Below are 27,119 nucleotides of genomic sequence, written 5' to 3' on the forward strand. Positions count from 1 at the left end.
TCATCCTCCAAATTATGCTGAGCTTGCATTGTTTCCTCCAGGGCCAGCTTACTCCCTGAGAAGAGTAGGTGAGTTTCTAGGGAAATTTCAGTAAAGTAATAACAATGGAGTCAACATTAATTTGTGCACAAACCCTTGTGACAGACAGTCTGACAGAGATTAGTAATCCCAATCCTGCCTGCATCTCTTGACCTTCAGAGAACCCATCCTTTAGGCTTCAAAGAAATGAGAAGTAGGGCTAACTCTCCACCCCCCCGCCCCCCCCACCCTCTGGATGTACCAGTATTTTCTCTCTTCCATCCACAGAGAGAGGAAGTATTTGTATAGGTGTTACTGATTGTGTTCTGACCTTTTAACTATTTACATTTTAGCAATGGTAATTGCAGGTTCATATGGAACAGTGGTAGCAAGTAATTTTTAAAAATAATTTTATATCTTTCTGTGTTCTGCATTTTCTAATAAAACAAGCTTGGAAATTTGAAAATGTTTTCTTCTGTTCTGTTTTTTCTTCCATTGAGTTTATCTTTTTTCCATTTGGAAAATGTCAGTTCCCCATCCATCCTAAAATTTTGCTTTTTTATTAGAGTTGAAATGAAAATGACTGCCTGTTTTTTTCAGAACTACAGCATCATTTCTTGTAAAAATCATTTACCATGTTCAACCATCTTACAGTATTCATTCACCTTCTCAGCAAGGATCTGGGAACAGCTGCTTGCTGTTGCAGTGTTGCACAAAACATTTGCCTTTAATGTTATTCAAGCATTTTTAATTTATTAATGATTAGGTGATATAATTATAAAGGGTTATTTTGAATCTAATATCCTTCATCCCTCGTGATATAAATTATTGTTAGGGGCTGGAAGGGACCTCGCAGATGATTGTGTCCAGCCCCCCTACTCTAGGCAGGAAGGCAACTAGGGTTAGGTGACCCCAGTGAGGTGACTGTCCAGTCTCCTCTTGAAAACCTCCAGGGTAAGTGACTGCACCACCTCTGGAGGGAATTTATTCCACAGTCTGGACACCTTGACTGTGAAGGAGTTTTTCCTGAAATTGAGCCTGAAGTGGCCTTCCAGGAGTTTGTACCCATTGGTCCTGGTCTTCCCTGGGGTGCCCTAGTGAACAGTTGTTCACCGAACTGATGCACTCCTCTGATATAGCGGTAAGACGCTATCAAGTCCCTTCTCAACCTTCTCTTCGTTAGACTGAAGAGGCCCAGGTCCCTCAGCCTTCCCTCGTATGGCTTGCCTTGCAAGTCCCTGATCACATGGGTAGCTCTTTTCTGGACCCTCTCAAGTTTTCCCACATCCTTATTGAAGTACGGTGCCCAGAACTGGACGCAGTACTCAAACTCCAGTCTCACCAGTCCTGAGTACAGCAGGAGTATCACTTCCTTAGTTTTACACGAGATGTGTTGATTGATGCATGCCAGTGTGTTATTTGCCCTGCTGGCCACCGCCTCGCACTGATGGCTTACATTCATGTGATTATCAATCATTACCCCTAGATCTCTTTTGGCCAGGGTGCAAGTCAAGCTGTCACCACCGAGCCTGTATGTATGTTGGGGATTAAGTTTAAGGTTGATGATATGACAGTTTAAGTTTAAGGTTGATGAGATTTGCCGCCTAAGCATCCTGAGTATACCCTTTGAATAAAGATTCTTGGCTTCTGAGTTAAGCAGATGCTTCCCTAGGTAACTTTGAGTACTTGACTTGACAACCTCATGCTACTGTATCTACTTATGTGTATATATTTTTCTATAATTTGTCAACAATATATGAGAAACTGAACTACAGCATAATTTAAACCTGGACCTCTTAGCTGCTATAAATTGATATAGTTCTCTGTTGATTTTTACACCCATTAAAGAACTGGCCTACAAATTATTCTGAAGAATATGAAGTGTAATTAATATTGGTCTTTAATACTGACTGTTTTGCAGTTTAACTTTTCCAATTGCATGATCACAGCTTGCTTAGCTTAGAACCAGTCCAAAGTTATGAGTATAATTAGAAAGAAAAAAGCTTTTTTTTTAATTTTTCAGCTTTACAAGGATCAGGTGTCATCTTTAGAACTGTGGAAGTTACATTACATAAAGAAGGGAACACTTTTGGGTTCGTAATAAGAGGTAAGATGTGAATAAGTAAATGTGAATGTGAAAATGTGAATAAGTCTGAATTTCTTGATCCATACAAGCAAAAAGCCAACACATTTATATGATAAAAAGCCATCATATTTCAATATTGATTGCTTACAGTTTGTAAAAACTTGTGTGATTTATTCATGGCATCTCTGTATTTTAATATACTATTTTTATGAACTAATCTAAATTTGTATTTATAGCATGGTAGTAATGAATCCAATATGCCAAAAACATAACAGAATTCATTTCACAGAAGGCCAAATCTGGCTACTGTTGAAGTCAATGGGAAATTGCTTTTGCAATAGGATTATTACTGTTAAAGAAGATATACAATAAATGTTGTATTTATATAAATTATGTATGGAAATTTATTTTATAGTTTAGTAACATCTGCAAGCTGCAGCATGAAAGGTCTCAAACTAAATTAGAAAATGTATTTATTTTTGATGATAACCTGGGAGGAATTCAGGTATTTGAGACATATAATAGGGAAAAATATAGAGTTACAAAACATACAGAGTTGTTTAGTGGTCAGTGATCCACTGTTCTAAGTGTAGATGGAGTGCACATGCTTTTGTCCCTGTATGAGAAACTCTGTAAGATACAGAGTTTTAATGTCCAGGATGTAATGAGAATGACATAGTAAATAAATTTGGGAGATCAGGAAGTTTGAAGAAATTAATATACTTATTTAAGAAATAGTATTTTAGATGAGCATTAAAGAAAAAAACTGTTTCCATCATAAGCTACTATAATATTACTCCTAATATGCACCAGTTTATGTGTAACTTGGGTTTTTACTCTCATTAACCAACCTATAAGTATGTATGCTACAAACTTCTGGACTTGAACTTTGGAAATGAATTTTCATAAAAAGAATATAATGAGAGTGTTTCTTGCTTTCTCTCTTCTAGGTGGAGCACATGATGACAGAAATAAATCTCGTCCTGTTGTAATAACATGTGTCAGACCTGGAGGGCCTGCTGACAGGTACAATTCATCTTCTCTGTAGCAAGAGAGAGAAAAGTAGATTATTTAGGGTAGAAGTCAAGTCTGAAATCTGTGAAGTACAGTAGACCTTTTCAAACCTAATCCTTTGAAATTCATAAATTATACACTTAATTGAAATCATAATAGGCAACCACAGAAGCATGGCACATGATGACATGGCATGAATTTTAATTAAGAGATTTAGCTGCTTGTTTCAGGATTGTACCTGACAGACTTAAGGAAAAAAACCTGAAAATTCCCAGAAATACTAGGACATGATTACAGCACACTTTTTGTAGCTTTAACAGGAGGCAGTGTAGCCATTGTGTTCAGTTTAACACTGCATTGAATTTCCCAGTGCTTTTCTTCTGCACTCTGTGAAGAAATTATCTGGCTGTGGACACATATACACATGCAATTAATGCTCCTGAATTTTCTATGCAGAAAATTCAGGCTCATTAAAGTGCTCCCCAGTGCTAAAACTACGTGTGTGCCCCCATCAGGAGCAAATTGAGCCCGACAGGATCAGCCCAGTCCAAGGCTGCTCCTGCCCTGCTGTACCCCCCTGCAGCAGCCAGGAGGAGCTCCATGCTCCCCTGGGAGCCAGCCCTGAGCTGGCAGGGGGCACTTAGTCTTGAGCTCTGGAGTGCGGGGGGCTAGGGGTAGCTGTTGCAGCTAGGCAGGCAGCTCCGTCCCAGTCAGGTGGAGATCAAGCTGGCCCTGAGTGGGGGAAAGGGGGTGGAGGCTGTCATGGCTTGTCAGGAGGCTGCCGCTCAGCCACATGGAGATCTGGACCCATTCGGAACAGCTCTCCCACCTGCTGTGGCTCCCTGCTGCCTAGGCTGACTGGGAGCAATGTGCTTCTGATCAGCATTTACATGTGCTCTTTAATGTGCCAATTTCTAATACCCATATCTATTGCAGTAGATTAGTCTAATGCACCATCTAGACTAATCTGTGTAGATTACGACACTTTACTGTGCATTAGATTAGTCTAGTACACAGTGAAGCATCTCAAGTAGATGTACCCAGTGTATATTATTTTTCAAAAAACAATTAGACCCAGTTCTGAGATCAGAGTTTCCTTAGTCTGTTCTGAGGCACAACTCCCACTAAATCAGCCCAGAGTGACTGGATGGAGGACTCTGTCAAAGCCCTTTTCACTAGGGTGAATTTAATCTCCAGAGAGAGCTGTAACTGCAATAAACAGGATAAAGAACATAGCATGGCAGAGCAGCATGCTTACTAATTTTGGTAATATGGTAGATCAGCAAGGGATTTTATCAGTATGACATATCATAGGTAGGGGTGCCTATACATGTGCAGTGAAGCTGCTCTGATGAGCATGGCAATTACTACACTCCAGCAGACTCCAGTGTCATGTGTATCAGTGTCCCTGTGCTGAAAAAAGGTGGCAGGGGCACTTTAAACCTTGTTTGACCAGCTTTAGTTAAAGCACCCCCAACAACATTTTTTCAGCATGGGGATGCTGATACATGTGACACTTGGAGTGCTTTAATTACAGCAGCTTTTGGAGCCACTCTAATTAAAGTATTCTCACCCCCTCCCAGAGCATGTGTATAAATGCCCTATAGGTCTAAATATATGTATCTATTCATTCATGTGTGTGTGTGTGTGTGTGTGTGTGTGTATGTGGGTGTAACTCTTGTATGGGTGGGTGTATCTATCTATAAATTGTTTATATAATTTGTTATATATCTATTATATCGGTTATATATGTAACAGTATACATATGTAACAATTATTACATATATATGAATATATACATATATTTAGATCTATAGTTATGATCTGTCATACTGATTAAATCCTTTGCTGATCTAATAAAAGTAACGTATTACCAAAATGAGTGTGCGTGCATGCGTGCGTGTGTGTGTGTGTGTATGCTGGGTTTTTGGTTGTAGCCATGTTGGTCTAAGGACATAGGCAGGCAAGGTTGTTTAAGTAGATGTGATATCTTTTATTAGACCGACTGAGTAGTTGGGAAAAAATTCTTCGCAAGCTTTCAGGCGCAGTCACCTTTTTCAGGCATAGAAAGTCTCTGCTGTTCTGAGATGCCAAGGAATGAAAGAAGCTTCCAAGGAATTCCAAGCTTCTCTCGTTCCTTGGAGTCTCAGAACAACAGAGACTTCCTATGGCTGAGGAAGGGTGACTGCACCCAAAAGCTTGCTAAGAACTTTTTCTCAATAACTCAGTTGGTCTAATAAAAGATCTACTCAAAGAACCTTGCCTTTATGTGTGTTATATATGTTATTCTTGCTATACATAAATAGGGCCCTACTAAATTCATGGTGGAAGTGCACTGTGCTGCAGCTCCTTTAATCTTGCAGGTTCCCCTGCACATACCCTGCCACTGATTGGTGGAGTGGCCTACTTGCAGCTTATTCCTGATTGGCAGGGATGGGAAACTGCAGTTTTAAACATGACACTGTTTTTGCCTCTCTGCAATTCAGCCAATCAGTGGCTGGAGGCAAAAACAGCGTCATGTTTAAAACCATGGTTTTCACCTCCCTGCTGATCAGGAGTGATCTGCAAGCAGGGCCCTTCCACCAATCAGCGGTGAGGGGAGGCATGCAGAGGAATCTTGCAAGATTAAAGGAGCTGCAGTACAGCCCATTTCCACCATGAATTCTGTAGGGCCCTATATACAAATATACCTTACATGAAAGATATAAACATAATAATGTATGTCTATATCATATTTATAGCTGTACGTAATAAAACATTTGATTAGTACTTCACAAAATCATGGCAAGATTATTATGCATTGATTTGGATAAAGATGCTGTTATGTAGATAGATAGATAAATAGATATAATAACTGGCTGAAGGTCATAGATAGATAGAAAGTTAAGTAATTTAGGGTAAACCAAGAACCGTACTTCATATAACAGCATTCGCTATCTTTAAAAAGAAAAAAATTTTAATAAGTGGCTTGGTATAACAATTATATTTTCAGAAATGGCATGTGCACCCTTAAAAATATTAAAGAAGCTAAAAGGGCTATTTCTTTAAAGGATGCTGTCGTTAGAAGTTTTTGCCTCTGGCTAACATGAATAAATAGACAGATAAACGTTCAAGAGAACCTTTGTCTTTTTTCTCTCCCTTCCCTCCCTGCCTTTGTCTCTGACCTCTGGGCCAAGGATAAAAATACTTTAATTTTCTCTTATAATTCAGGATGTGTCATGATATATACCTAGGAGAGAGGGTGGTATTCCTAGTCAATTTTCTTTCAAATTATTAGGAAAGAAAGAAGAGAATTATCTTGATGGGTTGAGGAATGTTTTAGAGAGAAATCCGGAAATTATTCTTCATAGTCAGCAATTTGTTTCTTCAAGACTGTATTTTGCTTGCTATTTATTTTTTTTCAGAAACTGGGTGTTTGTGGGCACATCTACATGAGACATTTCCTGCAGAGTTGCCAATTAGCTCTGCAGTAAACGTCTCAACATCTACACATGCAAGACTATTAAGGTGGAGTAAGCTAATAAACTCTGCAGCAGGGTAGTATTTGTAAATACAAGTACTGTCCTGCTGCAGAGTTTTTTACTTTGCAATACTGCATGTGTAGATGCTGATGCAGCTGGCTGGGGCACAAGGGTGCTTCAGAGCAGGGGCTGCCTGCCAACTAGCCCCGTACTAAAGTACCTTCATGCCCCAACCAGCCCTCCCAACACGCTGACCTGGGTAGGAGCAGCCCCAGGATGGTTGGCTGACCTCCTGGGGCCCCTACCAGCCAGGGCTGCTCCAGCCCAGCTCAACATGCTGCACTCCCAGGTGCTCTTGTAAATCCAGACCCCAAAGCAATAAACTGTGGTGCAATATGCACTGGAGTTTATTACGTCACATTAATATGCATGTGTAGACATGCCCTGTGTGTGCAAAAGTGGGAGGGGGGGGAGAGGGACACACATGTTGTAACAAAAACAAGACCTAATAGTGATCTACTCTGATCTGATTAATTAATAATGTGTAGTTCCAATTATTGACTATCCAGTTAAGACTATTTTCTTTTCACAGTGACCTCTGGTCACTTGTACTGTCAAAGTAAATGTTAAGAGTAAAGTCAAGTGGGATGGATATCATAAAAGGCAGGATTGAATCGCTCAGCATAAATGGTGATTTTATCCAAGCCATGTTATACTAAATTAATAACAATTGTTCCTTTAATCTATCTTCAGAGAGGGTACAATCAAACCTGGTGACAGGTTGCTTAGTGTTGATGGAATTCGACTCCTTGGAACGTCACATGCGGAAGCCATGAGTATTCTGAAACAGTGTGGACAGGAGGCAACTCTGCTGATAGAATATGATGTCTCAGTAATGGGTATGTTGAAATGCTGAGCTTTAGTTCTGGGAACCATCTGTGACATTTTACTATCCATCCCTGATAAGCTACTTCAAAATTGATTATGGCCTGTTATACTTCTGGTAGCACAGATATTCCCATCAGCACCATCTCATTCATCTTTTTAGGTTCGTGAAGAGGTGAGCAGTGTTTTATTATAATTTAGAGTCTTACTACTTTGTGGTTCATCGAGTAAAACGATGCTGTGGATACTGGTGAGGTAACTTTCTCAGTGACTGGCTTATGATAATAGGTAATGATGCGTAAGCATTTCTATCTCAGTCAAACAAAAGAGAGATTTACTAGCTCTGACAGGAGCCCGTATATCCTCTTCCCAGTGTTGCTAGCAACACAATAGAAAAAGCCATGAACAACTAAAATCCTGTGCAAAGAACTGTGAGGGAGCAAAAAGAGCTGAAAGCTGAGAAGTAAGAAGGAAATTGTGGGATGAATAAAGAGCTTCAGTTTTGAGACCGGGTAGTATTTCCAGTGAAAATATTTGAAGAGGGCTGAATATTGGCAGTTAACCTGAAAAATATATCTGAGGTTGGTCTAGCTCTGTGGTTAAAACTTCCATTATAATATATAGTTGAGAGAGTGTTTGTACCATTGCTTCCTTTACTATCTTCAGTCTTTAGCAGAAACTTCTGCATTACTGAGTAATGTCCTATAGAGTTCTATTTCAAAGCATGACTCTAAGTGGAAAGGCCTGTAGAATATACTCTCAGAGTATGAAATTGCCAATTAATATGAAAAAGCTGGGCTGGATGAAGAAAATCATTTTGGTTTTTTTCCAGCTAAAATTTGGTCTACAGCTGTGACTTTCCAGGCTATTATTGATTTGTTATACTCTTGCACACACAAACTGATTCAAAGGTGCTACATTCATTTAAGTTTTGCTTCTTTACCTGTAATCTTCTTGAAGCCACTAGATAGTGGTACACTATTGGTTCTGGAATCCAGCCAGGCTGAGTCAGGGAATAAGAAAGAAGGCACCCCTGTGAAAGGAATTCCCCCCAGCTTCCTGCTTTTCACTGGACCAATGTGCTTAGTTTAAAAGACCCATTTATGGAAGATACTAGTATGTAGTTTAATGAGACATTGAAAAATATAAATAAGAATTACAAATAATAGGTGGACCTCTGAAAGTAATAGGAAAATAGGTATATTTGAAGTTTAGATAAACCCTGGAATAGCAGAAATAGCAGTTTGCCTAGTGTCTTTCTTTTCCCCAAACCTTCTCATTCTCAATGGCATAACTAGGGGGGTGGGTAAAAGGGGCAATTGCCTCCGGTGTCAATTTGGGTGCAGAGGAGGAGAGGGAGTGAAAAAAAGAGGCTGCAACATGGCAACAACCAGAAGTCCCTGCTTCGGCTTTACCCAGGGTGCCCAGACACATCCTGATACTGCTGCTCATTCTGTTTTGAAGATGAAACAAGATGGTTGCTCATACTTCTTAGGTGAGATGTGTATTTCTTAATTTTTGAGAAGCAATATTGGCTCAAGGTCATGTGCGTCTTCACAGGCCATGTGGGTGTGATAATCTTTCCTTAAAGTTAGCTATCTGCAAAGGTAGTATAAGCCATATGGATTTAATAACTTTTTCATTTGTTATGGTAGCCCCAATATAAAGCTATCAATTAAATGATTCATGGCACTTTATGAATATGGGATTTAAAATGTCTCTTCAAGAAGAGGATAAAATATTAGGCAAGTTGATTGGCTTCGTGAGATGATGCACAGGGGACATTTTTCCCAGAGATACTTATAATGCTTGTTATTCAGTACTGGAATGTATCTATTACTAGAGGACGTGTTACAGAGTAGAAATCTCTAAACGGAAAATTATTTTGTTAAGCTGAATTACTTTGTTTAATCAAGGGTGTCAAAAACCCATGCCATGGTGTTTCTCTGAGCCCAGAAACGCACTTCTGGATCCAGCCTGTGGGGCCAGAAATTCTGCAACAGAGAGAGTGGCAGTGTCACGTACCCTTGCAGCTGCCACATCTACGGGATTAATGGCACTGTAGGGCAAGCCAGCATCTACAGGATTAATGGCACTGCCTCTCACCCTAGCTCAGAATTTTGGAGTTGAGATCCCCATTGGGGATGCCTTTTGGCAGTGGCATTAAACCACTGGGTGCTGCTCACCCTCGCTGCTAAATTTCTGGTTTAAGATCACTGCTGCAGACATCTTTCAGTGGTGACGACAGACCTAGCAGCCAGTATATGGGGGTTAATGCTGCCACAAAAGGTGGGTTGTCCAGCTTGCCAACCCAGATGAGTTTGATACCTCTGCCTTAAATACTACTCTGTGATTAGCCTAGTGAATTTAATAACAGCTTCTTTTTAGATAGTGATTGAACATCAAACTACACTTTGCCAGAAAAACAGATCTAGAAATCAGGCTTCCTTCAAGGAGAGTCTGAAATTGGGGGATCTTTCAGGTACAGATGAGAAATGCTATTCAACCATCTTTGTAGCCACACGGTATTGATTCAGATTCCCACTGCACCTCTCTTAAGAGGAGGAATTGAAGTTATGTCTCAGTTTCTTAGGAAGCAGATTTGATACGAGTACCCTCTTGATCACATTTTTAGGAATACTGTTGTTTCTTTGTAATTAAGGTTGCAAAAATAATTCCATTATAAGCCTGTAATTGTAACCAACTAACAAAATTGGTTTTGCTTGCAAATTTCCATACTTACTCTGAAAACTAATGAGAAAATATCTGAAATGGTTTGGAGAAAATTAGTCTTTTTGGTTCCCAGACATGAAAATAGTTACCATGATCTAAATGCTGACCTCTGTCATTTTTGGTTAGCTATAGCTGAAATATAGCTTATCATTGCCCCATCAAGATGTTTACCATTTTCAGTCCCCTTGAATTTTCCTGCAAAGGCTATTTCTGAAGTAAATATACAGTGATAAAGCGAAATGATTAACAATTGTTATGTTTGTAGTGTGTGAATGAGTATTTGTTTGCTGGTTGCACCTGAAAGAACATAACATTTTATCTTCATCATACCAGTGTATCAGAGGCTTTCTTCCTGTATCAGTGCTAGAGGCCTGTATTATTTATTGAATCAAAGGAATAGGTTTTGCATGCTTCTCTGATTTATTTCAGTTATTTGTTTGTGTCAGTGAATTCATTGAAGTGACACACAATTGTTTTCTGCAGAGTGACAAAAAATGACAAAAAAACTTGTTTTTGAGTTCTAGATCTTTACAATCACTGACTATAGATGGTCCAGGAAATATGCATGAAGCAAGGCTTTCTGTGGGTGCTATCTTTCACTGGACCAACTGCACGGTTGGGATAGACTTAGACAAGTTAATTTCACTGCATCTGAAAGCTTATCTAAGACCATGTACAGGAGTTAGGTTTCTAGCAGGACAAACTGCTCTTCCAGTAGAAAAGAACAGCATACAGTCTTGGTAGCGGGAGAGAAGGGGTATCTGCAGGCTGGAAGGGCTGTCTGTTCAGTCACTCTCAGGAAGGTTTCTGCGACTGCACATTTCCCAGAAATTTGATGTCCATGTGATTAGAGGTGTACCAAAACATCAGTGGCACATCAAATTGTCACCAATAAAAGGAAAATTAACATTATTGGCAGTCGGATTTTTTTGGCCGGTGTAGCCGATGTCACAGATAAATGCTACATGCAGCTTCAGCATGCACGCAGCCAGGAATGCAGCCAGGCAGCTTGGAGAGCAGCATCCTGCCAGTAAGTCTGTGGGGAGGGAAGGGGCATCGGGGGGCAGATTGAGGCGCCATGGTGAGGGTGGGAATGGAGCAGGGGCAGGTACTGCCCAGCCAGGGCAGCGAATGGATCCCTGAAGTAGATCACAGGGCAGAGCTGCAGGCAGCTCCTCCGAGGGGTAGTTCCACTTTTCAAATTATCCTTTTTTATGCAGTTTTGGTGTAAGTTTTTTTCTGGTAATGACTCTTTTCTATTTCACAGCCCTGAAGACTGTTTTTAGTTCAGGCTAACTACTTTAACTCAGGTCTAGTAATATTAAATCAGGTGTACACCATGACTGACACTGAAGTATTGGAGGCACTGTTAAGATGCTCAAGAAAACTAGATTTGTTTTGTGAATTTGTATGGAAGATATACATTTAACTGTAATAACAACAGGACTAATGAAGCAATATCCTTTGACTATTTTGACCATTTCACATCTAGCTGGTCATGTATTTTTAACTTTATATATAATGTAGCAAATTAGTCCACATTCCAATAAAGTTATATTTGTTTTTTCTTTGATCTTAAACTGAATAACATAATCCTAGGCCCTTAGCATATTAGTAAAGCTTCTAGCTTCTCTTTAACTAGAGAAAGAGATGTTTCATCTGCACCCCCTTTGCAAATTCCTAGATCTATGCATATATACCCAGAGTCTTCAATTATATCATCACATACATTTTCCACAAAACCCATCTGCCAGTCAGTACACCATATGGCCAGTGATTACTTTATAAAGCAGCCATTTAATATTTTGCTTTATTCTTGTTGCTCATGTAACTTCAGGCCCTAGCATGCACTATCTACCTCCCTCCATAAAGACAGATTCTTAATGTCCTCCTAGGTTTTTCCAGGGTATTCATCATTAGAGTATCTGAATGTTTCACAGTTATTGATAGATTCATTTTCCAAAATCCTTGTGAAATGAAGGGATAGTATTTTCCCCATTTTACAGAGACTAAGGTCCAAAGTGTCATCTAATCTTGGGTGTCCAACATGAGATGCTTGGACAAAATTTTTCAGAGTGCATTATGTGACACTTAATATGTTGAGAGAAGAACTCCTGCTGCTCTGTGCTTCTGCACATCAAACTCACAGGGTAAATACCAAACGAGACATCCAGAAAATGAAGAGGATGTAATTAGTAACCAGTTTTGAACAATTTGGTGCGACTTGCCTAGAATCATACAGGAGCTCTGAGGCAGTGACAGAGATTGAATCCAGTTCCGTTCTCCAGAGTAGCTTTCCGCTGCTCTAAATATGAAATGATTTCCTTTTGCTTCTGCAATCCCTTACCTCCTTCACCCCACACTGTACAACTTTCATAGATTGTAAGGCCGGAAGGGACCTGGGAAGATCATCGGGTCCAGCCCCCTGCACCAAGCAGGAAAGATAACTGGGGGCTAGGTGACCCTAGCAAGGTCACTGTCTAGTCTCCTCTTGAAGATTTCCAGGGTAGGCAATTGCCCCACCTCTGAAGGGAGCTTATTCCACAGTCCAGACACCCTGACTGTGAAAAAAGTTTTTCCTAATGTTGAGCCTGAATTGGTCTTCCAGGAGTTTGTGGCCATTACTCCTAGTTTTCCCCTCAGGTGCCCTGGTGAATAGTTGCTCACCAAGCCCTTGATGTACTCCCCTAATATAGTGGTAGCTGCTACCAGGTCCCCTCTCTGCCTTCTTTTCCTCAGGCTGAAGAGTTCCAGATCCCTCAACCTTTCCTCATATGGCTTGCCATGTAAGACTCTGATCATACATCTTCTTTGGACTCTCTCAAGCTTGTCCACGTCCTTGTTAAAGTGTGGTGCCCAGAACTGGATGCAGTACTCTGGCTGTAGTCTCACGAGTGCCGAGTAGAGCAGAAGAATCACCTCCTTGCTTTTGCTGGAGATGCACTGATTGATGCATGCCAGGGTATTATTTGCCCTACTGGCTACCACATTGCACTGATGGCTCATATTCATACAGTGGTCTATTATTACCCCCAGGTCCCTTTCATTCATGGTGCTAGTCAGTTCGGTGTGTTGGGGGTTGCTCATCCCAAGGTGGAGCACTTTACATTTGTTGATGTTGAACTTCATCAGATTCTGATCCACCCAACTTGCTAGCCTGTCTAGGTCTGCCTGTATCTGTAGACCATCTTCAAGCATGACTGTGCTTCCCCATAACTTGGTGTCATCCACGAACTTGGCTAGTCAGCTCTTTATCCCCCATATCCAAATCATTAATAAAGATGTTGAAAAGTACTGGACCAAACACTGCCCTGTGGGACACTGCTGCCCACTTCTTGCCAGGATAACACAGACCCATTCACTATGACTCTCTGGGTCCTATCCTGCAGCCGGTTTCTCACCCTTCTGACTGTCTTGGAGTTAAGCCCACAATCCTCCGATTTTCTTGTGAGGACATTGTGGAATATTAAATCAAAGGCCTTTTGGAAGTCTAGGTATACAATGGCTATGTGCTCTCTCATGTCCAGGTAGCAAGTTACCTGGTCATAGAAGGAAATGAGGTTGGTGAGATAAGACCTACCCAGGACGAAGAAGTCATGCTGGCTGTTATTCAGGATCTTACCTTCTGCAAGATTATCACAGATAGCCTAACTTCCATCCTAGGGAAAATCCTAGAAAAGTTCATCAAGGAATCTGATTGGCCTATAGTTACCCGGGTCCTCCCTCCTGCCTTTCTTGTGGATGGGCACAACATGGGCCCTCTTCCAGTCCTCAGGGACTTCTCCACAGTGCCACAAGTTGTGAAAGATTTTTCGCCAGAGGTTCCATAATGACTTCAGCCAGCTCCTTCAGCACTCTCAGATGAAGATCATCTGGTCCTGCTGACTTGTATATGTCTATTTTTTTTAGTTGATCATACACCAATTCTACGGCAATAGTAGGAAGGCAATTATTCCTACTGTGCTCATCCTGTATTCTGTCCGACATTGTTTTTTCCCTTGATCCAGTGCAAGACTGAGGCAAAGTAATCATTCAGGAGTTCAGCTTTCTCCTGGGTGCTAGTAATTAGCTCTCTTGAGTTGTTAAGCAATGGCCCCACACTCCCATTTGTTTTCCTCCTGTTCCCCATGTACCTAAAGGAGGACTTCTTTTTGTCCTTGATTCCCATTGCTAATCCGAGTTTGGTCACCACATTAGTCTTTCTTATCTGTTCCCTGCAAATGCGGGCCATTGTGGAATAGTCCTCCTTGGGGCATGCCCTGAGCTTCCATTGTTTATAAGCCTTTCTTCTTTCTTAAGAGGACTGTGATTTCCCTGTTTAGCCAAGAGGGCTTCCCAGCCCTTCTATTACATTTTCTCTGGATGGGAAGGGATTTCCTTTGTGCTTCGAGGATTGTGTCCTTAAGGAACAACCACTCTTTGTGCATACCTTTCACCTTTGGTCCCTGACCCCACAGCACTTCCACTACTAGTGACCTAAGCTTGCTGAAATTTCCATTTTTGAAGTCCAAGATTTCAATCCTGCTATCAGATTTGTCTGCCTTACGTCAGACAAGGAACCTGATGGTTTCATGGTTGCTGTTGCCCAGACTTCCCTCTATATTTAAGTCAGTCACCAGGTTGTCTCCTTTGGCCAGGACCAAGTCTAGCAGAGCATCACCTCTGCTTGGCCCACGCACCTCCCAAGTCAGGAGGAGCTCCTTGACTGATCCAGCTTGGCCGAGTGTTCCTCCCAGGAGATATCTGGATAATTAAGATCACCCTTGATGACCATGTTATGTGCACATGTAGCCTCAGTAAATTCTCAGGTGAACTCCAGATTGGAGTTCCTCCCCCGGTTTGGTGATCTGTAGTATACACCTACAGCTAGATCTCTCACTGCACCCCCCGCCCAAAAACTTAACCCAGAGGGTTTCAAGCTGTCAGCCTACTAGGAGGCATACTGCCCTGTCACATAACAATGCCATCACCTTTCTTTCCTACCTGGTCCCTTCTGTGCAGGGTGTAGCGCTCTATAGCTATGCTCCAGTTGTGTGAGGAATCCCACCAGGTCTCCATAATCCCTACTAGGTCATAATACCCACTGGAGAGTAGGAGGGCTAGCTCCTCCTGCTTATTCCCCATGCTCCTGGCATTAGTATATAGGCACCTGAGTCCTCCTACTGAGGCCCTTGTCTTCCCGTCCTGCTGACGGAGAACTATTCTCTTAGCTCCTACAAGAGTGGCTCTTCCAGTGTTCCTAACTACAGGACTTACTTGTATGTTGGTCCCTGGACATGTTTGAATTTGTGTACCCCCGTCCTCCAGCAATCTTGGTTTAAAGCCCTGTCCAGAAGATCAGCCATCCTGGCTGCGAACAGGGACTTACCTTTCCTCATGAGGTGGATGCCATCTCTTCCCATGAGTCTTCTGTCTCTGAAGCGCGTGCCGTGGTCAAGGAATCTGAAGCCTTCTCAGTGGCGCCAGCGTCGGAGTCTCCAGTTCACTTCCTTGATGCATCCTTCCCTTCTGGGACCGTGGCCTGCAACAAGGAGCACAGAAGAAAAGACTACCTGGGCCCTGTAGTCCCCAAAGCCCTGTAGTTACTCATGACCCGGTCTGGATTACTCCTGGCTGCGTCATTAGTTCCCACATGGATGAGAAGCATGGGGTAGTAGTTGGAGGAAAGCAGCAGTACTAAAGATAGCAGCCGTGATCCACAGCTAATGGGCTTCAAAGACATTTGCGAGTAGTAGAGGAATGTTGAGGTTCAGAACTCTTGGGCTTCATTTTTGCCTCTGAATGGTAGTGCATTCAGAGTAATGGTAGTATCATAGACCCTTTTGCCCATTTTACCTACACATGACAATTTTTTGGTCAGGCATCTGACCTTGAAGCCAGTCTTACCCACAGGAACTCTGACTAGAGTTAAACAAGGAACTCCTGCTCCACACCAAAGCTGGAACCCACTTACTGAAGTCAGAATCTCAACAACTCTGAGATTTTCAAAGACCTATATCTCATCCAAGTGGCCATTGTATAAGGATTGTGCTTTTGCCCAACACTATGAAAATATGCCATGTTGCCAAATTTCCCAGTTCTCCTGGCATACCATAGCTCCAAGGGAAAAATAGAAATGGCTGACAGAATTTTAACATGGAGGGGAAATGCATTTTTCTTCTAATCTGGTATTCAGAAATAACTAAACTGTTTGAACTTAAAAAAAAAAAAATTAACTGCCTTAGGTGAGCAATCAACATTGAACATATTAATCCAAAATGGTTATGGAGGGGCAAAGTTAATGGTAATTGAAAACAGGATGTCAGAATAGGAAGTGTCAGATAACATTAATAATGGCGATATCATCAGCTGTATGTATAACATTCACCCCTTGCTGAATTTATTTGGCTTCCTTCTTGCCTTCCTCCGTCTTTGCTCTGTTGTTCTAAATTGGTAGCTATATCTGTGAGTAGAAAGTTAGTGAAACAGAGGGAGGAGTTGTCTTCATATTTTAAAGGTGTGATATTTCTCTTTCTTTACAAAACTTCCCAATTGTCCCTGAAGAAAAATAAAGAGAATACTGTGATATCGTATAACATAAATGACTCTAACAGGCCCAATTAACATTTCTCTCTGGCACTTTTGAAAGTGAGGCCTCATTAAAAGCAGCTTCATAACTGTTGTTCTGCATGGAAGAAAGACTGTAAAGGTGAATTGAAATTTTCTTATTACTGACAAGTAAAACTAAAATTTCATTATCAGAAATAATAGCAGAAGAGGGGAATTCAGAGAACCACTTATATTATAAGTAAGGCATGAAACTATTTTTCCCCATGTATACATTTGTTAAAAGAAATACAGAGAGAAGGCCCAAGGTGGGGACAGGAGGCTGCTATGATTCTAACTCTGGGCCTGACCCCCGGCTCAGGACTACAGTCAAAGCTGGAGCAGATACCTCCACACCTCTGTGTTGTACATGAATCTGAGACTAGGATCTTTCCCCTTATACTGATTGGAGGAAACCTTATCTTATATGTGGGAGTAAATATGGTAAGCTGCACCTGTCTGTGCAACAGCCATGTTTTGCTAGTCTCATTATTAAAGAAATATTGCTTCTGAATAACTTGGTCTCTTAACACTTGGTTTTCAAGGGTTTTTCTGAACATATAATCCCCCTTGCTAAGCTCCACATACAATCTCTGGAATGTTACTTGGGACATAAGCACTAGTGGAGCTGTGCTTCTGTTTTGCCAGGGCTCTGTGACAGCATACTCAGATTTTTTTCTGCCACCTGCATACAGCCAAGCAAAGGTCACATTACCTAATTAACATAAAAAGGTCATTAAAACACTGGCCATGCTCTTTATTTAAAAATTCTATATGTATTTTGGAATCTTAATTTGAAAAGGAATTGAACAAAGTATGAGAAAGAGAAAAAAAGCTCAGATAGCCTATCCTATGCCTGTTGGGTCTCTCAAACTTAAAAAAACCCCCAACTAATTAGTGTAATTAAGCATCTCAATTTTTCCATGCGTCTGTAACTCTTTAACTATCCCTGAAGTGATGTTATAGGGGAGAAGGGGTAGGGGGAGAAATCCAGTGTGCATCTCTTGAGCAATTCAATTTAATCCAGGACTAAACCCGCCAGAATATCCTAATCCCAATAATATGGAAGCTATAGGGTGTCAGTCAGGAAAGTGACAATTAGTTGGGTGCTCTAGCTAGGATGTTTGAATTTCCTTTCACTTTAACCTTAACTCTAAATTCCCTGGGTTTTTAGCATTTAATTTTGCGTTAATTACAATATAGTATAACCAGATTCCAAAAGGGCTTAGACAAAATTCATGGAGGAAAGGTCAGGGATGCATCTTCTGACATCACTAAACTAATGATGGTGGGTACCAGGGAGGGTATGAGAAGGGATGGTGTAACAGGTCGCCCTCCCCAGCGCCATCTTCCAGGCCTTAGGTGGGGCACCCTTGGAGTCCTCTTGGAACTCTGCTGTCCCACCCTAATCTCTCCTGCCATGTCTTGATGTAAATTAGTATGCGAGCAGGAGACTGCCCATTATATTGGGCATGTTGGGGGTCTCTCCTAGGATGGTCTGACCCCTTTTCTTCTAGCTAGGCCTCTCCATCCAAACCCACCAAACAGGGTTAGACTCCGAGGCTTTAGCTCTTCCTTTCAGAGCCTGGAGGCTCTTGGCCCCTTTTTCTGCTCCTTTCTGAAGCACAGCACTCCCTGGCCCAGAGGAACAGGTGCCAGCCCCACAGCCAGGGGATCACAAGTTCAAAACCCAGGTGCAACCCCATCCATCCAAATAATAGAAAAAAAGTATATATACACTTGCACCTCCCAGGTGTTCCAGGTCTCCCTAGACTTTAAGATCATCCCAGAACTGCACCCTTACTGGCACTTGGGCTCTCTGTGTCACACTGGCACCAGGGCTGTGCCCCACCCCAAAGAGCTGCACCCTCACTGGTACCAGGGATCACACTCTGGAGTGGGTCCCCAAAATGAGGCCTCCTCCATCCCCTACAAGCATCATCCAAACCTCCAGTCTCATTCCATAACCAAAAGAAAACAAATAAACAGTCCCATCCATGGGCAATATCTGCCACCCAAAAATGTGAGTAAGGAAAGCGGTATGTCATCTTACAGTTGCAGGGTTTGTGCTTCAGCTCCCCACCATCAGCTGCAGTGTGGCTGTCATCTCTCCAAGGCTTCTCTCGTTCCCCTCTTCCTGGCTTTGGACTTCCCACCAAGCCTCTCCCTAAAGCTCTGAGACACACTCCTTCCCCCTTACTGCTATTCAACCCAGGGTTTTTATAGTCCTGCCTCTTCTGGTCAGCTGACCATCTGTCCCAGTTCAGCAGTTAACCCCTTCCTCACCAGCCCTCTGTGCCCAGAAGGTTTTGGCCTTATAGGAGCACACCTTCTTCCTCGTGACAGGGTTAGGGTTCCCTGTCACAGATGCGTTACCTTAGACATGCCTGAGAAGTATGATCTCCTGCTAATACATCTGCTACTGCCACTGTTGGAGACAGTATCCTGGCCTAGATCAGCCATTGGTCTGACCCCATATGGCACTTCTAATAGTTTTATCTGTGCAATATATAATTTTTAGTTCATATCTTTTAAATGACTAACCAGACCTTCACTTCATCTGAACACAGTTTTGGTATTGGATATGTAACATGGATATGTATGTAACTCTCAAGTTTATTTCACTTGTTTTTTTGTTGTTTTCAGTTCATTGTTTGCTACTTCCAAATGATCTCTTACATGTATAGGAGTGGCATAAGTGGCACAGCCAGCCTGTGTTTGTGGCACTTGGTAGATCAGGGAAGGTACAGACAGACCAGCAGCAGGTAGGGCTGGAAGCAGAAAGCAAAGGAGCAAGGTGGGCAGGAAGAATAGGGCTGGGAGCAGAACAGCAGATAAAGCAGGGGAAGGGGATTGGAGTGGCATTTGGGAAGGGTGCAAGGCTAGTTTGTCACACCTATCAAAAAGGTTGTCCCCTGGTGTCCCAACCAGTTGATATATCATACAGCAGTGTGGATATATTTGTGCTTTTTATGGTTTTCTCATAGGGAAGCAGCCACCAGCCTGGTGAAAATCTCCAGCCTTCAAAAATGAAGAGCATGCTTTTTTGTTTGACTGTTGTTTGCAGTTTAGTAGGTAACTTTTAAGCCTCTTAGAAGTAAAAAGTGTAAGAAAAAGTAAGTGCAAAAATTACAGCATAAAAACATCATTTGACCCGTGCAATGTATATTAACAGCTTTCCAGCCTGGGGAACTTTCTGCAATGCTCTTCCTTACTGGTTAGAGGAAAAGTCCTCTTACTTTTATCTTTTGCTAAATATAGCTGTAATGTCAGAGACAGGAAAAGGACTGAACAAATTTCCCTCCACTTTGAATGGAGACTATCCAGACTATTTGAGGATGCAGTAGGAAAGAGAATTGCAATCCCCACTACATGCACACAGTAACCCCAGGTGGAGGATAGACAAATGTTAGCATGGCTCATCTGTTATGCTGCTGCTGTTTAAAAACAAGCTAATTGGCTTTGTAAAACCTCATAATTTGTGTACGCCAAAATAATTGAACACGGCAGACAAAGTGTTTAGAATCAGGGTGAAAATGTTCTGCCATTTCAAAAGAAGATAATTAAGCATCTCAAAGATTAAAGGATCTTTCATACATGGCAAGCAGGAAAAGCTCCATAATCAGAAAAATCCACTTACAAATTTCAGCCATTGGCATTGCAACAAACCAGGACACCAAGGACTAAGGAAGGATTAGATTCTCTGCACATTAACAAGGGCTTTGGCTGTTCCCTTGGGCTATATCTTAACATGCTTGTCCCTTTAGGAATAGCAGTGGTATGAACAGCAGCAGCAAGCAGTTCACTACTGTCTGCATTACAAAGCAAGGTTAGGAGGACACATTTAACTAAACCTTTCCCAAAATTATTGGTTAAGAAAGGAATCTGATATAGAGCAAGTTTGTCTTTGTGATAGTTTTTATTGGCATGATGTATATTGCCAATGCAGGGCATGATAATATTGGCCTGCAAAGTCCTTTAGAGTAGACAATAGGCTGGGATACCCTTGGCTGGTGTAACTAAACAGTAATCATTGAAAACAATAGGATAGATTCTGTTCTCTGTTATAGCAATATAAGGTCCTGATTAGAAAAAGCCTTTAAACATAGGGGCTAAGTATAGACAGTCAAAAAGCCCAAGCCCAAAAAGCTTCTCAGGTTCGTCTAAGATGTGTAGATTGAACTGATAAGCAAGTGAACAGACATTCACTTTTGATTCTGGAAATGCAGTCACATGTCTGCAGTGGCCCAGGCCAGAAACCACAGGGGTGCTAAAGCAATCCTCCCTGCTCAACAGGAGCAGATGGCTTGGGCCAAGGCTAGACTGCCCACCCTATGAGTGGTGGTTTGCAGGGGAGGTGCAAAGCATCCTGGGATGCTGGAGGACTGTGAGTCAACTTGATTCTGGAGGGGATCTGGGGCAGAAGTTCAATAAACTAACTTAACCTAAATCAGTTCGTTCTAATACTACATCCATCCAGGTTTATCTTAATACTAGTTTTGGCCATTTTGAAAGTGATTTATATGCACTGAGCTTCTGATGCATTACAGATTTGAACCAGTTTCCAATGACTTATACCAATTTATGTGTAATTTCTGTCCCTAGCTAGTATAGCTGATGCTGTGTGCGCTCCAGGGCTCAAGCACCCACTATAAAGAACCATAGATTTCATATCATAGACATTAGGGCTGGAAGGGACCTCGAAGATCATCAAGTCCAGCCCCCTGCCCCAGAGCCAGGAAGTCAGCAGGAGTCAAAGGATCCCAGCAAGATAAGCATCCAAACATTTCTTGAATGCGTCCAGAGTAGGTGCCTGCACCACTTCTGGAGGAAGTCTGTTCCGGGTCTTGGGGGCTCAGACAGTAAAGAAATGTTTTCTTATGTCCAGCCTAAAATGGTCTTGGAAGAGTTTTTGACTGTTGGTCCTTGTTTTTCCTTTGGGGCACTCTGGTGAACAGACATCCTCCCAGGTCCTGATATACACCCCTTATGTACTTATAAGCAGCCACCAGGTTCCCCCTGAGCCTGCGCTTTTCCAGGCTGAAGAGTCCCATGGCTCTCAGCCTCTCTTCATAAGACCTATTACCTTGCCCTCTGATCATGGGCATGGCTCTCCTCTGGACTCTCTCAAGCTTCTCGACATCCTTCTTGAATTGTGGAGCCCAGCATTGGATGCAGTACTCCAGCTGTGGCCTCCCCAAGGCCAAGTACAGCGGGAGGATGACATCCTGAGATTTACTTGAGAAGCATCTATGGATACAAGCCAGAGTTTTGTTTGCTTTACCAGCTGTGACATCACATTGGTGGTTCATGTTCATCTTGTGGTCAATCATGACCCCCAAGTCTCTTTCAGCCATGGCACGAGCCAGTGTAGCACTGCCGAGCCTATAAGTATGCTGCGGGTTTTTTTCCCCCGAGGTGGAGTACCTTACATTTGTCGGTATTGAATGTCATCAAGTTTGTATCCACTCACTTACTTTGTTTATCCAAGTCATCCTGGATCAGTAGCCTGTCCTCAGGTGTGGACGCTATGCCCCAAAGTGTAGTATCATCGGCAAACTTAGCCAGTGCGCTTCTGACACCAATATCCACATCATTGATAAAGACGTTAAAGAGAACTGGTCCAAGGACAGAGCCTTGGGGGATGTCACTGGTCACGGAGTGCCATAATGATTTGCTACCATCAACCACTACTCTCTGGGTCTGACCTCAGAGGCAATTTCCCGGCCATTGGACTGTGGTGTAGCTGAGGCCACAGTTCGCCAATTTATCCATGAGGAGGTCATGGGACACCAGATCAAAGTCCAGATATATGACATCAATCTCTTCTCCCTTGTCCAGGTGATATGTCACCTGGTCATAGAAGGAGATGACATTGGTCAGGCAAGACCTACCCGCAACAAACCCATGCTGGCTGTCCCTCAGGATGTTGCCTTCAGCTAGCTTATCCAGAAGGGTCTCCTTGATCATTTTCTCCAGAATCTTACCTAGGATTGAGGTCAAGCTGATAGGCCTGTAATTCCCGGGATCTACTTTCTGCCCTTTCTTGAAGATGGGTACCACACTGGCCTTCTTCCAGTCTTCAGGTACTTCACCTGAGCGTCATGTGTTTTTGACTATTTTTGCCAATGGTTGGGCTGTGACACCTGCCAGCTCCTTGGGTACTCTAGGGTGTAATCTGTCAGGACCAGCTGACCTGAAGGTGTCCAGCCTCTCAAGGTGATCCTTTACTTGATCACCATCGATGCTGGGTACAAATACACCCTCACCCTGGCTGTCCTGAGTCTTGCTAGACAGGGCAGTCCCATTGGACTGATGAAAGACTGACGCAAAGTGCCCATTAAGCAGATTGGCCTTTTCCTGGGTGTCAGTTATCAGCTGTCCCATTTGGTTCTGCAGGGGCCCAATGTTACCCTTGCTTTTTTCCCCGACTCCCTACATATATGAAAAAGGACTTTTTGTTATCATTGATATTTGAAGCCAGATGGAGCTCGGTTGCAGCCTTGGCTTTCCTGATCTGCTCCCTGCAGGTACGGACCAGTGCTGAGTATTCCTCCTTGGTGGTAATTCCAGCCTTCCATCCTTTATAAGTCTCTCTTTTGAGACGTAGGACGTCCTTAAATTCCCTGCTGAGCCAAGGGGTTGCTGTGCCCTTTTGCTACCCTTCCTCTGAGATGGAAGATGGATGCCGGTGCAAAAAACAAAGTTGACGCCTAGGCTGACCAGGAATGAAAATAACTAGGTACTTTAAGGTTAAACATATTTTGAGTTTCTTTCCCACACCTGGATTGAAGTTAAATTTATCTTGGTGCAAAACTGGTGAATGTGAATTTACAGTCAGACTCAGTGGGGGCCACTGCATGAAATGTGCCCTATGGAAGATGCACCCCACACAGCAAAGAAGGCACTTGGGCCTCACTTTCATCGCAGACTATGTTTGAAGGCTTGGTATTTAGGAAGGAAAAAGCATCTTTTCCCCTTGTACAGTGAACAAATTTGATCTAGAAATTACGGAAACATTGGTCTGCAGTATGTTATCTTTTAGAACACCATTTAACAGTACAAAGATATACTTCACAGTTCATTACTTAATATTCTGCTTCTGACATTGTTGATATTATGTTTAGTCACTTCACTATGCATTATTGGTTCAAAGTAAACTTCACTAAAATACCCATAATTCATTTTAGGATATGTCTACAAGCCTACTTAGGCCCAGTCACTGTCAGGCTCACTCTAGCTCTAACTCACCCACCCTCTACATTAAACTCCTTATCTCACCCGCTAGCAGCAGTTCTGCTCACCCACTGGAAACCTGCCTGATCATCAGGGTCTGAAGCCAGATCCTAGCCCATCCTTCCAGTATGTTGAGTACTTATCCAGTTTAAGCAAAGTGGAAGTACAGGATGTTTACTAGTGACACTTTGCACTCCACCTCCTGTCTTTGCTGCCTTCAGTTATAGCTGGTACAAAGGGAAGGACAAGCAGAGCTGTAGCCAGGCATTTTGGTACCTGGTGCAAGACACATGCAGTGTCCCCCTACTCACTACTAGGTAATTACTTCCATTTGATTTTGTACCCCCAATCCCCCCCAATGCAAAGGCACCTGGTGCCAGTGCACTGCTGGCACTGGCCTTGATTTTTATGGCTGTACCTTGATACGGGGATGATGTCTGCCAGGGGAGGGGGATTATTGGTGAGTTTTAAGATGGCTGAAGAGTCCAATCCATGCTCTGCAAGTTTTTCCATAGATATGACCAGTGGTGCCATTGGGGAAGTGGGGGTGGGGGTGGGATGGGACAACACACCTGTTGGCCAGGATGTTGCGTGCTTTCTTTCCTCCTCTGCTGTTTCTTGTCTTCCTGAGCAAGACAGTTAGTCCTCTTTGAAGTGGGCTGTATGGTGCAGTGCCATTGAGACTTGTTACCAACCAGCACTTCTCAGTTTGTAAGGTTAATGCTACCCTCCTTGAGGTATGCTTCAGGATGTCCTTGCAGCACATCCCCTGTCCTCCATGGGTCCTCTTACCATGACTAAGTTGAGAGAAGAAGACCTGCTTCAGGAGATGTCAGCCATCCACACATAGTGGCCAGCGCAGCAGAGTTGATGTTTCAAGATCTTTTCCTCAGTGCTGGTTATGTTAGCTGCATATAGGATGCTGGCACTGGTGCAGTGGTCTTCCTGTCTAATGCAAATAATTTTCCTGAGGCAACGCTGATGGAACCATTCCAGGTGCTTAAGATGGCTTCAATATGTCACCCACATTTCACACCTGTAGAGGAGCATGGGGGACTGCATTGTAGACCAGTATCTTAGTTTCCATCTGCAGATCTCAGTCAGCAAAGATGTGACAAAGCAGCTTTCTGAAGGATACACTGACACAGAGAATCCTGTGTTCAGTTTCTACATCAAGACTGACTGGAAGAGGTGGCTGCCAAGGTATGTGAAATGTTAAAAGTTTTCCAGGGGTTCTCCACCAATGATAATTTCGTGGGGGGAAGGAGGCAACTTGTGCTGGGGCAGGCTGATGGCATATTTGGTCTTCCCAATATTAAGGGAGAGTTCCAGACTATGACAGGTCAAGGGTGGACTGCAGATTGGTCTCAGTGTGTACAAGGATAACCATCATCAGCATACAAAGGTCAGTCATACCAGTCTTGGTAACTTTCATTTTGCTGTGGAGGCACCACAGGTTGAAAAGCTGACCGCCCATTCGATACTCAACCCCAATTCCAGGAGGAAGGTGGTCACAGATGAGAATCAAAATTACAGCAAGATAGATTGAGAAAAAGGGTTGGGGCAATGATGCAGACCTGCTTTACACCGGTACAGATGGTGGGTGTGTCTGATACATTGAAAAGGTCTGTTGCAGTCATCCCATCATGTTGTAGCCTGAGGATGCTGATGAACTTCAGTGGACAACCAAACCTAGCCAGCACCTTTCATGAGGCTTCACGATTGATGGAGTCGAAGGCTTTGGTTAGGTCAATAAATGGCATAAACAGCTTCTGGTATTGCTCTCTACACTTCTCCTTGATCTGTCATGCAACAAAAATCATGTCAATGGTACCCTGTGATGGTCTAAAGCCACACTGGGATTCTGGAAGGACATCTTCAGCAAGAGGGAGGAAGCAATTCAGAAGAATGCAAGCAAGAATCTTCCCAGCAATGGAGAGGAGGGCAATAACGTTGTAGTTCCCACAAACTGACTTGTCCCCTTTCTTGAAGATGGTCACAATGTTGGCATTCTTTATGTCAAGTGGAGTTTCCTTGTTAATCCGTATTTTGATGGGAACTTGGTGAAGTTTTTGTGCTAGTACTGTTCCACCAGCTTTGAAGACCTTTGCGGGAATGCCATCTGGTCCTGACACCTTATTGTTCCTGCCCTGAGTGATAGCACTTCAGACTTCCTAAAAGGATGGGGGATCAGCAAGAGATGCTGTTACTGGGTGTTGAGGGGTGGACTCAGTGGCAGCTGAGACCTCAGATTCACAGTTCAGTAGAATCATGAAGTGAACCTTCCAGCATTGTTTGGTGGGTACATTATCTGTGAGAAGGGTGGAGCTGTCCTGGGATCACAAGGGGGTTAGGCCACTGGAACATGGTGCATAAATTACTTTTACTGCCTGAAAGAAGCTTCTCATATCATGTTGATCAGCAAAACTCTGGATCTCCATGGACTTCGCTTGCCACCACTGGTTCTTAGTATCCCTAACTTCATCTGAACTACAGCTTTAAGCCAGTGATAAACCTCTTGGTTTTGCTAGTTGGAGGGTTCATTTTGCTTACTGCAGATCACAGTTCTCTTCTGATGGATAAGTGCTAGGATTTCCTCTCCTCATTATTTTCATCAAACCAGTATTGTTGATGATAAGTGGAGTATCCAGTTGATTCAGCACATGCCTTTTGAATAACATTCTTAAGTTCCTCCCAATTTGCCTGGATGTCCTTGATGTCATCTGGTAGGTCAGAGAGGCTCTCAGTAAGGCATTGCTGAAAAGCCCCTTATCTAGCTTGGTTTTGGAGTGCCTTGATGTTAAATCTCTTCCGCATTACTTTCAATTGTTTACGGGGTTGTGATGCAAGCTGCATGTCCATGATTGATCTGACTAAACGGTGGCCCATCCAACAGTCATCTGCACCTGTCAGGACTCGGGTAATATGGGCATCAGTTTGATCACAGGCTCTGACAATAATATAGTCAAGAAGGTGCCAGTGTGATTGGAGTGTGGGTGTTTCCAAGTGGTCTTATATTTGTCTGAAGATAGTATTTGTGATGAGCGGGTCATGCTCTTCACATTTGCTCAGGAGGAGGATACCACTGGAATTGACTTTCC

At 42.7% G+C, this 27,119-nt stretch overlaps 1 protein-coding gene across 15 annotated transcripts in view; it reads left to right on the forward strand.

The window, feature by feature from the left end:
* The window catches only part of GRIP1 (glutamate receptor interacting protein 1), a 432,091-nt gene that overhangs the window by 298,764 nt on the left and 106,208 nt on the right, over positions 1-27,119 (forward strand). For all 15 annotated transcript variants that reach the window (XM_025202800.1, XM_025202799.1, XM_025202791.1 and 12 more), the window contains 3 exons: positions 2,042-2,125; positions 3,055-3,130; positions 7,333-7,478. In XM_025202800.1, the coding sequence (XP_025058585.1) occupies positions 2,042-2,125; positions 3,055-3,130; positions 7,333-7,478 (306 nt within the window). The remainder of the gene's footprint in view (positions 1-2,041; positions 2,126-3,054; positions 3,131-7,332; positions 7,479-27,119) is intronic.

This window comes from Alligator sinensis, unplaced genomic scaffold, assembly GCF_000455745.1.
Source record: "Alligator sinensis unplaced genomic scaffold, ASM45574v1 scaffold65_1, whole genome shotgun sequence".
NCBI lineage: Eukaryota > Metazoa > Chordata > Crocodylia > Alligatoridae > Alligator > Alligator sinensis.